This window comes from Myotis nattereri (assembly GCF_964212035.1).
Source record: "Myotis nattereri genome assembly, contig: HAP1_SCAFFOLD_158, whole genome shotgun sequence".
In the NCBI taxonomy this organism is placed as follows: domain Eukaryota; kingdom Metazoa; phylum Chordata; class Mammalia; order Chiroptera; family Vespertilionidae; genus Myotis; species Myotis nattereri.
In genome coordinates, this window is record NW_027669631.1 from 596 (window position 1) to 15,132 (window position 14,537).

At 56.8% G+C, this 14,537-nt stretch overlaps 1 protein-coding gene and 1 pseudogene across 2 annotated transcripts in view; both read left to right on the forward strand.

Annotated features, from left to right (window-relative positions):
• Positions 1–4,074: 4,074 nt before the first annotated feature.
• LOC308512566 (erythroid transcription factor-like) lies at positions 4,075–5,037 on the forward strand (the record flags this gene model as incomplete). The annotated part of the gene is made up of 2 exons (XM_081115497.1): positions 4,075–4,200; positions 4,669–5,037. Coding segments are annotated over 2 exons (495 nt in total), but the record flags the coding sequence as incomplete, so codon positions are not given.
• An 11-nt stretch (positions 5,038–5,048) lies between these two features.
• Positions 5,049–14,537, forward strand: part of LOC308512567 (erythroid transcription factor-like) — a 57,371-nt pseudogene continuing 47,882 nt past the window's right edge. The window contains exon 1 of the transcript in view: positions 5,049–5,069. The product of the transcript in view is annotated as an erythroid transcription factor-like (transcript). The remainder of the gene's footprint in view (positions 5,070–14,537) is intronic.

Sequence of the window (14,537 nt, forward strand, 5' to 3'; positions counted from 1 at the left end):
GGAGGTCTTTGTGGGTCTGGCAAGGGCAGCACTTGTGTGCAAGCATGTGCCTGTGAGCGTATCGCACATCCTGTGCCCTGTCACAGTGCCTCCGAGTGGCTGACAGCGTGAGCAGCTCTGTACACTTGCTTGTGGAGGTCTCAATCTATATACAGGTGCAAGTGAGGGGCCCACCTCCAGGGGACAGAAGACATGTTCAGGACAGGAATGGGAGGCCAAGAGTGGGGCTGGAAAGGCAGCCAGCAAGAAGGGCAGAGGCCGGTCTGCGACCGTGGGGTTGTCCATGGGCCCTCCTGTCACTCATCTCTTATCTCTCTCGGCCCAGCTCGGCCTGCAGCCCTGTGGGAAATGGTAGAGAAGGAGGGGGAGATTAGGAGGACAAAATAATCTCTAGGGGGGATATTTAGACCCCATAGGTGGTGAGCTCCCCACAGTGCCAACTGCCTCCCCAATGCACCCACTCACCTGGGATGTGTTCTTCCATGGAACAATCCCTCACACTGGAGCATGCACAGAGTCAGGTGACATCCTAACCCAGACAGGTTAAGCGTCTCTCCCAAGGCCACACAGCTGGTGGCACAGGGCTGAGCCAGGCTCCATGACTTAGCCCCCCACTGCCCAGAGGCTCCTAGACGCAAGCAGCCCTCGTTCCTGAGCGCTCACTGTGGTCAACAACAGCGGAAGGCTCAGGTGCTTTCCTTCATGAACAGCTGAAAAACTACTCTAGTCCGGCTGCTGTGGCTCAGTGGTTGAGCATCAGCAGAACAGCATCCCTTCAGCTCGTCAGCACACTGGCCCACTGAAGAACCACAGTAGTCCCTGCTCATGACAGGGATTGTCCAGAACTTCCCTGGCCGCTCCACAGAACCCCAGCCTCCTCATCCCGTGGGAGCCCCTGTCCTCGTCTTGAACAGAAACCTCTTGCAGAACCTGTGCTGGACAGGCCCCTGGACCCGCCGTGTTCAGGAGCCCCGGATCCCCAACTCCTATCAAAACGGCAGCCCAGCCTGGTTCAGGAGCCTCTCTGATACTGGAGCTCTAAGGGAACCCTTTCTCTAATCCACAGGAAACCCATCCTGACCCTGAGCAGGATCACCGGTCCTCACCTTCTACAGGAGGCACCCTGTCCTGCCACCACAGCACAGGAACCTCCGCCTTCCCTGGTGGCAGGACAGAGCCTGCCCCACCCACCCTTATAGAAATGCCTGGCCTGACCCTCTTCATGGGACTCCATCTCTATAGGAATCCTGCCTGGACCTTGGACGGGACAGCTCTGTCCTCACACTGCACTGCAGCCCTGCCGTCCAGGTAGCATTTTACAACCACTTGGCTCATCTTAAAATCTAGTTCTGAAACCACCTCCCGGACTCTGTCTGCAGAAATTCTCTCTTACCATTGATGTTTCTATCCCTCTCCCTTCCTCTCTGAAATCTTTAAAAATATATTTTAAACAAAGAAACCCCCATCTGTAAACTCTTTGGGAACCCTGATTGAGTTCAGGAGCCTTGCTTACATCATTGACAATGACCCCTGACGTCACTCTGCACAACAATCCCTACCTCACACGCTACCCCACAGAGTCCACAGGAACCTGCGATCCAACTCTCAATGTGAACTTCAATCTTGAACTTACATGGAAAACCTTTCCTGAATCTGTGGGAGGCACCTGTCCTGACCCCCTAACTTTAAGTCCAGACCTCATCCTATATAGGCACCGACAGCCTCACCTGGCACAGGACCCCCTGCCCAGACACTGTGCAGGGCTTGCTGACCTAACCCTGTGCTGGCTCCATGGCTCTGACCCTCTACAGGAAGCCTTGCCTATAACAGTGCTGGATTCTGCAGAAACCTTTCCCTGACTTCCAACAGAAATCCGTAACTGGACCTGTATCGGGAATCTCTGACCTGATCGTTCATAGGAACCCCTAAACTTGCCCTCTGGAAACACCCTCCTGACCCTGTATCGGAAGCCCTGATGTGACTCTCTCTGACAGCCTTGGTGTGGAAGCCTTGCCCTCCCCTTGTACAGGAGCCACTGTCTTGACTGTGGCTAGTGGCCACCACATGAAACAGCGTAGCTCTGGGGAGTCTACAGAATCCTGTAGCAGGCACTGCTATAGGCTTTTCAACCCTGCTCCCCTTTCTTCCTGACTCGCTCACTTTCCCAGCCTTGTTGCAATGTCAGGTGGACATGTGACAGTTCTGATCAATCGAGTGAGCAGAGTGGCAGATGCAACTTCCAGGCCTGGCCCACAGGAACCTCTCATGGGCCCTCTTACGAGCACTGGCTGGTGTTCTCAGTGGTTAGAGCATGGGCTTGTGCACTGAAGGGTCTCGGGTTTGATTCCCAGACAACGGCATGCACCTGGGTTTCCGTTCGCTCCCCGCCCCAGTTGCAGCATATGCAGGCAGCTGCTGCCCTGGCTGTCCTGGCAGGGTTCCATGTTGCTGGGGTATCCATGGAGACCCTTAGCTAGGGTAGAACCCCACAAAGAAGCCATCTTAGAAATGGCCAGAAGCCTTCACGAGGCTCTGTGGATCACGTTCCCTGTGTATGTGCAGACCTGGGAACGTACATCCCCAGACTGCCTCATTGGGCATGAATACGGTAAGGAGGTGGGGGTGACCCTAGTTGAGTGGCCCATGGGGCTCCACAAAGTTATGCTAAAAGCCCATTGGGAAAAGGCTGCTGGTGGCTGCAGCTGCCAGAGTGACCACTGGGGCTCAGACCCAGGAGTCACCCAATGGCCAGCAGCTGCTCTGGCAACCTATGGGAAGGAAGGTGGGAAGGCTGGCCACCATGTGGGGCTGTTGGGAATCACTGCATCTTGAAAGCAGGATGGCTTCAGACCTTCTGTTCCCTTCTTTCTTCCTTCCCATACCCACCCACACCCCAAACAGTCTTCGAGGTTAATGCATGCCTCTGCTGTGTGGAGGGGACCCCAGGAGGCTCACCACACACCAGCTGGTCCTATGGCAGCACGGGGCTCTACCCTCCCGCAACGGTGAGCCCCACCTGGGAGTACACCGATCCCCAGGCCTTAGAAGATTCCTATGCAAGAGGCACCGTCCTAGAGAACATCAGGACACAGCGACTGCGTCCGGACCTGTTGGCGCTGGGGCCTGCGGTGCCTTCCTCCATCCCTGTCCCCAGCAGTGCCTACGGGCCCCCCGACTTTCCTAGGAGCTTCTTTCCACCAACCAGAAGCCCCCCCAATCCAGCGGTCTATTCCTCCGCCAACCTCCAAGGAACCCTGCCCCTGTCCACCTGTGGTGAGGTTCCCCCAAAGGGACAGGGAGGTTGAGGAGGGGGATGGGGTCCAAGGCAAAGTTGGGCTGAGCCTGGTCCCTCTTGCCCCTGTCCACCTCACCAGAGCCCTGGGATTGTGCGCCGTGCAGGGTGGTTCTGAGACGCTGTGACAGCATGTGTACCAGGCACAGCGAGAGTCCGGCAGAGCGAAAGTCCGGCAGAGCGAAAGCCACTCCTCAGTGCCACCTGTGCAATGCCGGTGGTCAGACGATGACCAGGCACAACAAGCCCCAAAGGCGCCGGGTAAGAGCCCAGGCCGGCCTCCCCTCACCCAGGTACTCTGTTCTCACTCCGGGCAGGGATCTCTCTCTGCCCTCACACTCTATGAGAACCCACATGCCCCCTCCCTGCCCCATCCACTCAGGGACCCAGCTCTGTACAGCAGTGTCTACCCTCAGCACACCCTCGGGCTGCAAGCAGGCACGCCGTCCACTCCCTGCACAGCAGTTTTCATCCTTGGCTACACACTGGGATCACCGTGGGGCCCTCCCGAGATGGGTTGATTTACTTGGTCTGGGGCGCTGCCTGGCCATCAGGATTGTTTTCGACTCCCCAAGTGAGTCCAATGTCCGCCAACGCTGAGAACCACTGATGAAGCACCCCACGCCATTTGGAAAGCCCCGGGACAGGAGGCCATGTCCTCGCCCCTCAGAGCACCCTCAGTCTATGCCTTGTCCAGGAAGCCCTGCCTGCACCCTGACCCTCACCTCCTGGGTCCTCCACCCCCCCCAATGCACTGACCCTCACATTCTTGCTGCCCCCAGAAGGTCAGCAAGCGGGCAGGTGCCCAGTGCACCAACTGCCAGACAACCATCACGGCAGTGTGGCGGCTGAATGCCAATAGAGACCCCGTGTGCAATGCCTGCGGCCTTTATTACAAGCGACACCAGGTGCGCCCTGCCTCTTGGAGCCTGCCCCCTGCACCCCCATCCCACTAACCTGGCCTTCCTTCTCCTTTTCCTTTCCTGTATTCTTCCAATCTCCCTTTCTCTCTTCTCCCTGTTAACCTACTCCCTCCTCCTTCCCTATCACCCTTCTCTTCTCTGCACCTTCATCTCCTCCCTGCCTGTCTTTTCCCTCCTGCTCCCTTCTCTCTCCTCCATTTCTCATTTCCTTCCCCCTCCCCTCCAGCCCTCAGCTAGTCCTATGGCTAGAGGCTCCCTCAGCCTTTCCATTGCTTAGGGCCTCACAAGCTCATGACTCCTTAGGGCATTATCTGGGCCACAGCTGGGGCCTGCTCCCCTAGTCCTTGACCCAGTTCCCGACTCTGAAGGAGTGCGGTAGAGAGGGTGTCCCTGGTGGAGACACAGAGGCAAAAGTCTGAGGTTGGGGAACACTCATGGCCTCTCTTTCATCAGGTGAACCGACCACGGACCGTGCAGAAGGGTGGTATAAAGTCTAGAAAACCCAGGCCATCACAGAAAGAAAAGAAGCCAGTGTCGAGCCTGGGAGGCACAGGACCAGCGGATGCACCGGCTGGTGGCTTCATGGTGGTGGCTGGGGGCAGCGATGGTGGGAATTGTGGGGAAGTGGCCTCAGGCTTGAGATTGGGCCCACCTGATACTGCCCATCTCTACCAAGGCCCGGGCTCCGTGGTGCTGTCAGGGCCTGTCAGCCACCTCATGCCTTTCCCCGGGCCCCTGTTGGGTTCACCCACAGGCTCCTTCCCCACACGCCCCATGCCTCCCACCACCACCTGCACTGTGGAGGCGCCACTCAGCCCATGAGGACACAGAGCATGACTCAGAGCAGGGGTAGGGTCCCTCTCGGTGTGGAGCCAGAAGTTTCTACAACCCAGCCTCTGGGCCCCCCACAGCTCTTGGTCTGGGCCATCAATGATGTGTAAAATAAATCATCAGAGTCCTGAAGTTGGAGGTGTGAGTCTGAGTGGGACTGAATAAAGAGCCGTGGTAGGTGGGGTGTGCAACGGTGCCTGTGGTTCTCTGGTGATGGCGTGAGGCCCTGTGAGACAGCACGTGTCACCCTTCATGATAATGGGTTATGATGTGCAAGTATAAGAGTGTACTAGTATGTGAGACCACGTGTGACAGCAACCAGGGTGTATGATACGGCGTGTACCTGCACACGTCATGGGCAGAGACAGTGTGGTGGCTGAATGCTCTGTGAGGTGGTGACCATGGGGGGGAGGTTCTGAGAGATGGTGTGCATGACACCAGACAACTGTGAGAAACGGGACACCAGTGACTGTATGAGAGGACGTGGGGGTATGTGTGCAACGGGGTGTGCTGAGGCAACATGTGAGGCTGTGCTCATGTGATTGTGCCCCAGGCAGGGTGGTTCTGAGACGGTGTGACAGCAAGTGTACCAGGCACAGCATTTGCTCAATAAACATTTCCGGGATGCTCACCAAGGGCTGTGTAGGACGGAATGTGGAGACCTAGCAGTGTGACCTGAGGTACTGCGTGTCCGGAGGTCTTTGTGGGTCTGGCAAGGGCAGCACTTGTGTGCAAGCATGTGCCTGTGAGCGTATCGCACATCCTGTGCCCTGTCACAGTGCCTCCGAGTGGCTGACAGCGTGAGCAGCTCTGTACACTTGCTTGTGGAGGTCTCAATCTATATACAGGTGCAAGTGAGGGGCCCACCTCCAGGGGACAGAAGACATGTTCAGGACAGGAATGGGAGGCCAAGAGTGGGGCTGGAAAGGCAGCCAGCAAGAAGGGCAGAGGCCGGTCTGCGACCGTGGGGTTGTCCATGGGCCCTCCTGTCACTCATCTCTTATCTCTCTCGGCCCAGCTCGGCCTGCAGCCCTGTGGGAAATGGTAGAGAAGGAGGGGGAGATTAGGAGGACAAAATAATCTCTAGGGGGGATATTTAGACCCCATAGGTGGTGAGCTCCCCACAGTGCCAACTGCCTCCCCAATGCACCCACTCACCTGGGATGTGTTCTTCCATGGAACAATCCCTCACACTGGAGCATGCACAGAGTCAGGTGACATCCTAACCCAGACAGGTTAAGCGTCTCTCCCAAGGCCACACAGCTGGTGGCACAGGGCTGAGCCAGGCTCCATGACTTAGCCCCCCACTGCCCAGAGGCTCCTAGACGCAAGCAGCCCTCGTTCCTGAGCGCTCACTGTGGTCAACAACAGCGGAAGGCTCAGGTGCTTTCCTTCATGAACAGCTGAAAAACTACTCTAGTCCGGCTGCTGTGGCTCAGTGGTTGAGCATCAGCAGAACAGCATCCCTTCAGCTCGTCAGCACACTGGCCCACTGAAGAACCACAGTAGTCCCTGCTCATGACAGGGATTGTCCAGAACTTCCCTGGCCGCTCCACAGAACCCCAGCCTCCTCATCCCGTGGGAGCCCCTGTCCTCGTCTTGAACAGAAACCTCTTGCAGAACCTGTGCTGGACAGGCCCCTGGACCCGCCGTGTTCAGGAGCCCCGGATCCCCAACTCCTATCAAAACGGCAGCCCAGCCTGGTTCAGGAGCCTCTCTGATACTGGAGCTCTAAGGGAACCCTTTCTCTAATCCACAGGAAACCCATCCTGACCCTGAGCAGGATCACCGGTCCTCACCTTCTACAGGAGGCACCCTGTCCTGCCACCACAGCACAGGAACCTCCGCCTTCCCTGGTGGCAGGACAGAGCCTGCCCCACCCACCCTTATAGAAATGCCTGGCCTGACCCTCTTCATGGGACTCCATCTCTATAGGAATCCTGCCTGGACCTTGGACGGGACAGCTCTGTCCTCACACTGCACTGCAGCCCTGCCGTCCAGGTAGCATTTTACAACCACTTGGCTCATCTTAAAATCTAGTTCTGAAACCACCTCCCGGACTCTGTCTGCAGAAATTCTCTCTTACCATTGATGTTTCTATCCCTCTCCCTTCCTCTCTGAAATCTTTAAAAATATATTTTAAACAAAGAAACCCCCATCTGTAAACTCTTTGGGAACCCTGATTGAGTTCAGGAGCCTTGCTTACATCATTGACAATGACCCCTGACGTCACTCTGCACAACAATCCCTACCTCACACGCTACCCCACAGAGTCCACAGGAACCTGCGATCCAACTCTCAATGTGAACTTCAATCTTGAACTTACATGGAAAACCTTTCCTGAATCTGTGGGAGGCACCTGTCCTGACCCCCTAACTTTAAGTCCAGACCTCATCCTATATAGGCACCGACAGCCTCACCTGGCACAGGACCCCCTGCCCAGACACTGTGCAGGGCTTGCTGACCTAACCCTGTGCTGGCTCCATGGCTCTGACCCTCTACAGGAAGCCTTGCCTATAACAGTGCTGGATTCTGCAGAAACCTTTCCCTGACTTCCAACAGAAATCCGTAACTGGACCTGTATCGGGAATCTCTGACCTGATCGTTCATAGGAACCCCTAAACTTGCCCTCTGGAAACACCCTCCTGACCCTGTATCGGAAGCCCTGATGTGACTCTCTCTGACAGCCTTGGTGTGGAAGCCTTGCCCTCCCCTTGTACAGGAGCCACTGTCTTGACTGTGGCTAGTGGCCACCACATGAAACAGCGTAGCTCTGGGGAGTCTACAGAATCCTGTAGCAGGCACTGCTATAGGCTTTTCAACCCTGCTCCCCTTTCTTCCTGACTCGCTCACTTTCCCAGCCTTGTTGCAATGTCAGGTGGACATGTGACAGTTCGGATCAATCGAGTGAGCAGAGTGGCAGATGCAACTTCCAGGCCTGGCCCACAGGAACCTCTCATGGGCCCTCTTACGAGCACTGGCTGGTGTTCTCAGTGGTTAGAGCATGGGCTTGTGCACTGAAGGGTCTCGGGTTTGATTCCCAGACAACGGCATGCACCTGGGTTTCCGTTCGCTCCCCGCCCCAGTTGCAGCATATGCAGGCAGCTGCTGCCCTGGCTGTCCTGGCAGGGTTCCATGTTGCTGGGGTATCCATGGAGACCCTTAGCTAGGGTAGAACCCCACAAAGAAGCCATCTTAGAAATGGCCAGAAGCCTTCACGAGGCTCTGTGGATCACGTTCCCTGTGTATGTGCAGACCTGGGAACGTACATCCCCAGACTGCCTCATTGGGCATGAATACGGTAAGGAGGTGGGGGTGACCCTAGTTGAGTGGCCCATGGGGCTCCACAAAGTTATGCTAAAAGCCCATTGGGAAAAGGCTGCTGGTGGCTGCAGCTGCCAGAGTGACCACTGGGGCTCAGACCCAGGAGTCACCCAATGGCCAGCAGCTGCTCTGGCAACCTATGGGAAGGAAGGTGGGAAGGCTGGCCACCATGTGGGGCTGTTGGGAATCACTGCATCTTGAAAGCAGGATGGCTTCAGACCTTCTGTTCCCTTCTTTCTTCCTTCCCATACCCACCCACACCCCAAACAGTCTTCGAGGTTAATGCATGCCTCTGCTGTGTGGAGGGGACCCCAGGAGGCTCACCACACACCAGCTGGTCCTATGGCAGCACGGGGCTCTACCCTCCCGCAACGGTGAGCCCCACCTGGGAGTACACCGATCCCCAGGCCTTAGAAGATTCCTATGCAAGAGGCACCGTCCTAGAGAACATCAGGACACAGCGACTGCGTCCGGACCTGTTGGCGCTGGGGCCTGCGGTGCCTTCCTCCATCCCTGTCCCCAGCAGTGCCTACGGGCCCCCCGACTTTCCTAGGAGCTTCTTTCCACCAACCAGAAGCCCCCCCAATCCAGCGGTCTATTCCTCCGCCAACCTCCAAGGAACCCTGCCCCTGTCCACCTGTGGTGAGGTTCCCCCAAAGGGACAGGGAGGTTGAGGAGGGGGATGGGGTCCAAGGCAAAGTTGGGCTGAGCCTGGTCCCTCTTGCCCCTGTCCACCTCACCAGAGCCCTGGGATTGTGCGCCGTGCAGGGTGGTTCTGAGACGCTGTGACAGCATGTGTACCAGGCACAGCGAGAGTCCGGCAGAGCGAAAGTCCGGCAGAGCGAAAGCCACTCCTCAGTGCCACCTGTGCAATGCCGGTGGTCAGACGATGACCAGGCACAACAAGCCCCAAAGGCGCCGGGTAAGAGCCCAGGCCGGCCTCCCCTCACCCAGGTACTCTGTTCTCACTCCGGGCAGGGATCTCTCTCTGCCCTCACACTCTATGAGAACCCACATGCCCCCTCCCTGCCCCATCCACTCAGGGACCCAGCTCTGTACAGCAGTGTCTACCCTCAGCACACCCTCGGGCTGCAAGCAGGCACGCCGTCCACTCCCTGCACAGCAGTTTTCATCCTTGGCTACACACTGGGATCACCGTGGGGCCCTCCCGAGATGGGTTGATTTACTTGGTCTGGGGCGCTGCCTGGCCATCAGGATTGTTTTCGACTCCCCAAGTGAGTCCAATGTCCGCCAACGCTGAGAACCACTGATGAAGCACCCCACGCCATTTGGAAAGCCCCGGGACAGGAGGCCATGTCCTCGCCCCTCAGAGCACCCTCAGTCTATGCCTTGTCCAGGAAGCCCTGCCTGCACCCTGACCCTCACCTCCTGGGTCCTCCACCCCCCCAATGCACTGACCCTCACATTCTTGCTGCCCCCAGAAGGTCAGCAAGCGGGCAGGTGCCCAGTGCACCAACTGCCAGACAACCATCACGGCAGTGTGGCGGCTGAATGCCAATAGAGACCCCGTGTGCAATGCCTGCGGCCTTTATTACAAGCGACACCAGGTGCGCCCTGCCTCTTGGAGCCTGCCCCCTGCACCCCCATCCCACTAACCTGGCCTTCCTTCTCCTTTTCCTTTCCTGTATTCTTCCAATCTCCCTTTCTCTCTTCTCCCTGTTAACCTACTCCCTCCTCCTTCCCTATCACCCTTCTCTTCTCTGCACCTTCATCTCCTCCCTGCCTGTCTTTTCCCTCCTGCTCCCTTCTCTCTCCTCCATTTCTCATTTCCTTCCCCCTCCCCTCCAGCCCTCAGCTAGTCCTATGGCTAGAGGCTCCCTCAGCCTTTCCATTGCTTAGGGCCTCACAAGCTCATGACTCCTTAGGGCATTATCTGGGCCACAGCTGGGGCCTGCTCCCCTAGTCCTTGACCCAGTTCCCGACTCTGAAGGAGTGCGGTAGAGAGGGTGTCCCTGGTGGAGACACAGAGGCAAAAGTCTGAGGTTGGGGAACACTCATGGCCTCTCTTTCATCAGGTGAACCGACCACGGACCGTGCAGAAGGGTGGTATAAAGTCTAGAAAACCCAGGCCATCACAGAAAGAAAAGAAGCCAGTGTCGAGCCTGGGAGGCACAGGACCAGCGGATGCACCGGCTGGTGGCTTCATGGTGGTGGCTGGGGGCAGCGATGGTGGGAATTGTGGGGAAGTGGCCTCAGGCTTGAGATTGGGCCCACCTGATACTGCCCATCTCTACCAAGGCCCGGGCTCCGTGGCGCTGTCAGGGCCTGTCAGCCACCTCATGCCTTTCCCCGGGCCCCTGTTGGGTTCACCCACAGGCTCCTTCCCCACACGCCCCATGCCTCCCACCACCACCTGCACTGTGGAGGCGCCACTCAGCCCATGAGGACACAGAGCATGACTCAGAGCAGGGGTAGGGTCCCTCTCGGTGTGGAGCCAGAAGTTTCTACAACCCAGCCTCTGGGCCCCCCACAGCTCTTGGTCTGGGCCATCAATGATGTGTAAAATAAATCATCAGAGTCCTGAAGTTGGAGGTGTGAGTCTGAGTGGGACTGAATAAAGAGCCGTGGTAGGTGGGGTGTGCAACGGTGCCTGTGGTTCTCTGGTGATGGCGTGAGGCCCTGTGAGACAGCACGTGTCACCCTTCATGATAATGGGTTATGATGTGCAAGTATAAGAGTGTACTAGTATGTGAGACCACGTGTGACAGCAACCAGGGTGTATGATACGGCGTGTACCTGCACACGTCATGGGCAGAGACAGTGTGGTGGCTGAATGCTCTGTGAGGTGGTGACCATGGGGGGGAGGTTCTGAGAGATGGTGTGCATGACACCAGACAACTGTGAGAAACGGGACACCAGTGACTGTATGAGAGGACGTGGGGGTATGTGTGCAACGGGGTGTGCTGAGGCAACATGTGAGGCTGTGCTCATGTGATTGTGCCCCAGGCAGGGTGGTTCTGAGACGGTGTGACAGCAAGTGTACCAGGCACAGCATTTGCTCAATAAACATTTCCGGGATGCTCACCAAGGGCTGTGTAGGACGGAATGTGGAGACCTAGCAGTGTGACCTGAGGTACTGCGTGTCCGGAGGTCTTTGTGGGTCTGGCAAGGGCAGCACTTGTGTGCAAGCATGTGCCTGTGAGCGTATCGCACATCCTGTGCCCTGTCACAGTGCCTCCGAGTGGCTGACAGCGTGAGCAGCTCTGTACACTTGCTTGTGGAGGTCTCAATCTATATACAGGTGCAAGTGAGGGGCCCACCTCCAGGGGACAGAAGACATGTTCAGGACAGGAATGGGAGGCCAAGAGTGGGGCTGGAAAGGCAGCCAGCAAGAAGGGCAGAGGCCGGTCTGCGACCGTGGGGTTGTCCATGGGCCCTCCTGTCACTCATCTCTTATCTCTCTCGGCCCAGCTCGGCCTGCAGCCCTGTGGGAAATGGTAGAGAAGGAGGGGGAGATTAGGAGGACAAAATAATCTCTAGGGGGGATATTTAGACCCCATAGGTGGTGAGCTCCCCACAGTGCCAACTGCCTCCCCAATGCACCCACTCACCTGGGATGTGTTCTTCCATGGAACAATCCCTCACACTGGAGCATGCACAGAGTCAGGTGACATCCTAACCCAGACAGGTTAAGCGTCTCTCCCAAGGCCACACAGCTGGTGGCACAGGGCTGAGCCAGGCTCCATGACTTAGCCCCCCACTGCCCAGAGGCTCCTAGACGCAAGCAGCCCTCGTTCCTGAGCGCTCACTGTGGTCAACAACAGCGGAAGGCTCAGGTGCTTTCCTTCATGAACAGCTGAAAAACTACTCTAGTCCGGCTGCTGTGGCTCAGTGGTTGAGCATCAGCAGAACAGCATCCCTTCAGCTCGTCAGCACACTGGCCCACTGAAGAACCACAGTAGTCCCTGCTCATGACAGGGATTGTCCAGAACTTCCCTGGCCGCTCCACAGAACCCCAGCCTCCTCATCCCGTGGGAGCCCCTGTCCTCGTCTTGAACAGAAACCTCTTGCAGAACCTGTGCTGGACAGGCCCCTGGACCCGCCGTGTTCAGGAGCCCCGGATCCCCAACTCCTATCAAAACGGCAGCCCAGCCTGGTTCAGGAGCCTCTCTGATACTGGAGCTCTAAGGGAACCCTTTCTCTAATCCACAGGAAACCCATCCTGACCCTGAGCAGGATCACCGGTCCTCACCTTCTACAGGAGGCACCCTGTCCTGCCACCACAGCACAGGAACCTCCGCCTTCCCTGGTGGCAGGACAGAGCCTGCCCCACCCACCCTTATAGAAATGCCTGGCCTGACCCTCTTCATGGGACTCCATCTCTATAGGAATCCTGCCTGGACCTTGGACGGGACAGCTCTGTCCTCACACTGCACTGCAGCCCTGCCGTCCAGGTAGCATTTTACAACCACTTGGCTCATCTTAAAATCTAGTTCTGAAACCACCTCCCGGACTCTGTCTGCAGAAATTCTCTCTTACCATTGATGTTTCTATCCCTCTCCCTTCCTCTCTGAAATCTTTAAAAATATATTTTAAACAAAGAAACCCCCATCTGTAAACTCTTTGGGAACCCTGATTGAGTTCAGGAGCCTTGCTTACATCATTGACAATGACCCCTGACGTCACTCTGCACAACAATCCCTACCTCACACGCTACCCCACAGAGTCCACAGGAACCTGCGATCCAACTCTCAATGTGAACTTCAATCTTGAACTTACATGGAAAACCTTTCCTGAATCTGTGGGAGGCACCTGTCCTGACCCCCTAACTTTAAGTCCAGACCTCATCCTATATAGGCACCGACAGCCTCACCTGGCACAGGACCCCCTGCCCAGACACTGTGCAGGGCTTGCTGACCTAACCCTGTGCTGGCTCCATGGCTCTGACCCTCTACAGGAAGCCTTGCCTATAACAGTGCTGGATTCTGCAGAAACCTTTCCCTGACTTCCAACAGAAATCCGTAACTGGACCTGTATCGGGAATCTCTGACCTGATCGTTCATAGGAACCCCTAAACTTGCCCTCTGGAAACACCCTCCTGACCCTGTATCGGAAGCCCTGATGTGACTCTCTCTGACAGCCTTGGTGTGGAAGCCTTGCCCTCCCCTTGTACAGGAGCCACTGTCTTGACTGTGGCTAGTGGCCACCACATGAAACAGCGTAGCTCTGGGGAGTCTACAGAATCCTGTAGCAGGCACTGCTATAGGCTTTTCAACCCTGCTCCCCTTTCTTCCTGACTCGCTCACTTTCCCAGCCTTGTTGCAATGTCAGGTGGACATGTGACAGTTCGGATCAATCGAGTGAGCAGAGTGGCAGATGCAACTTCCAGGCCTGGCCCACAGGAACCTCTCATGGGCCCTCTTACGAGCACTGGCTGGTGTTCTCAGTGGTTAGAGCATGGGCTTGTGCACTGAAGGGTCTCGGGTTTGATTCCCAGACAACGGCATGCACCTGGGTTTCCGTTCGCTCCCCGCCCCAGTTGCAGCATATGCAGGCAGCTGCTGCCCTGGCTGTCCTGGCAGGGTTCCATGTTGCTGGGGTATCCATGGAGACCCTTAGCTAGGGTAGAACCCCACAAAGAAGCCATCTTAGAAATGGCCAGAAGCCTTCACGAGGCTCTGTGGATCACGTTCCCTGTGTATGTGCAGACCTGGGAACGTACATCCCCAGACTGCCTCATTGGGCATGAATACGGTAAGGAGGTGGGGGTGACCCTAGTTGAGTGGCCCATGGGGCTCCACAAAGTTATGCTAAAAGCCCATTGGGAAAAGGCTGCTGGTGGCTGCAGCTGCCAGAGTGACCACTGGGGCTCAGACCCAGGAGTCACCCAATGGCCAGCAGCTGCTCTGGCAACCTATGGGAAGGAAGGTGGGAAGGCTGGCCACCATGTGGGGCTGTTGGGAATCACTGCATCTTGAAAGCAGGATGGCTTCAGACCTTCTGTTCCCTTCTTTCTTCCTTCCCATACCCACCCACACCCCAAACAGTCTTCGAGGTTAATGCATGCCTCTGCTGTGTGGAGGGGACCCCAGGAGGCTCACCACACACCAGCTGGTCCTATGGCAGCACGGGGCTCTACCCTCCCGCAACGGTGAGCCCCACCTGGGAGTACACCGATCCCCAGGCCTTAGAAGATTCCTATGCAA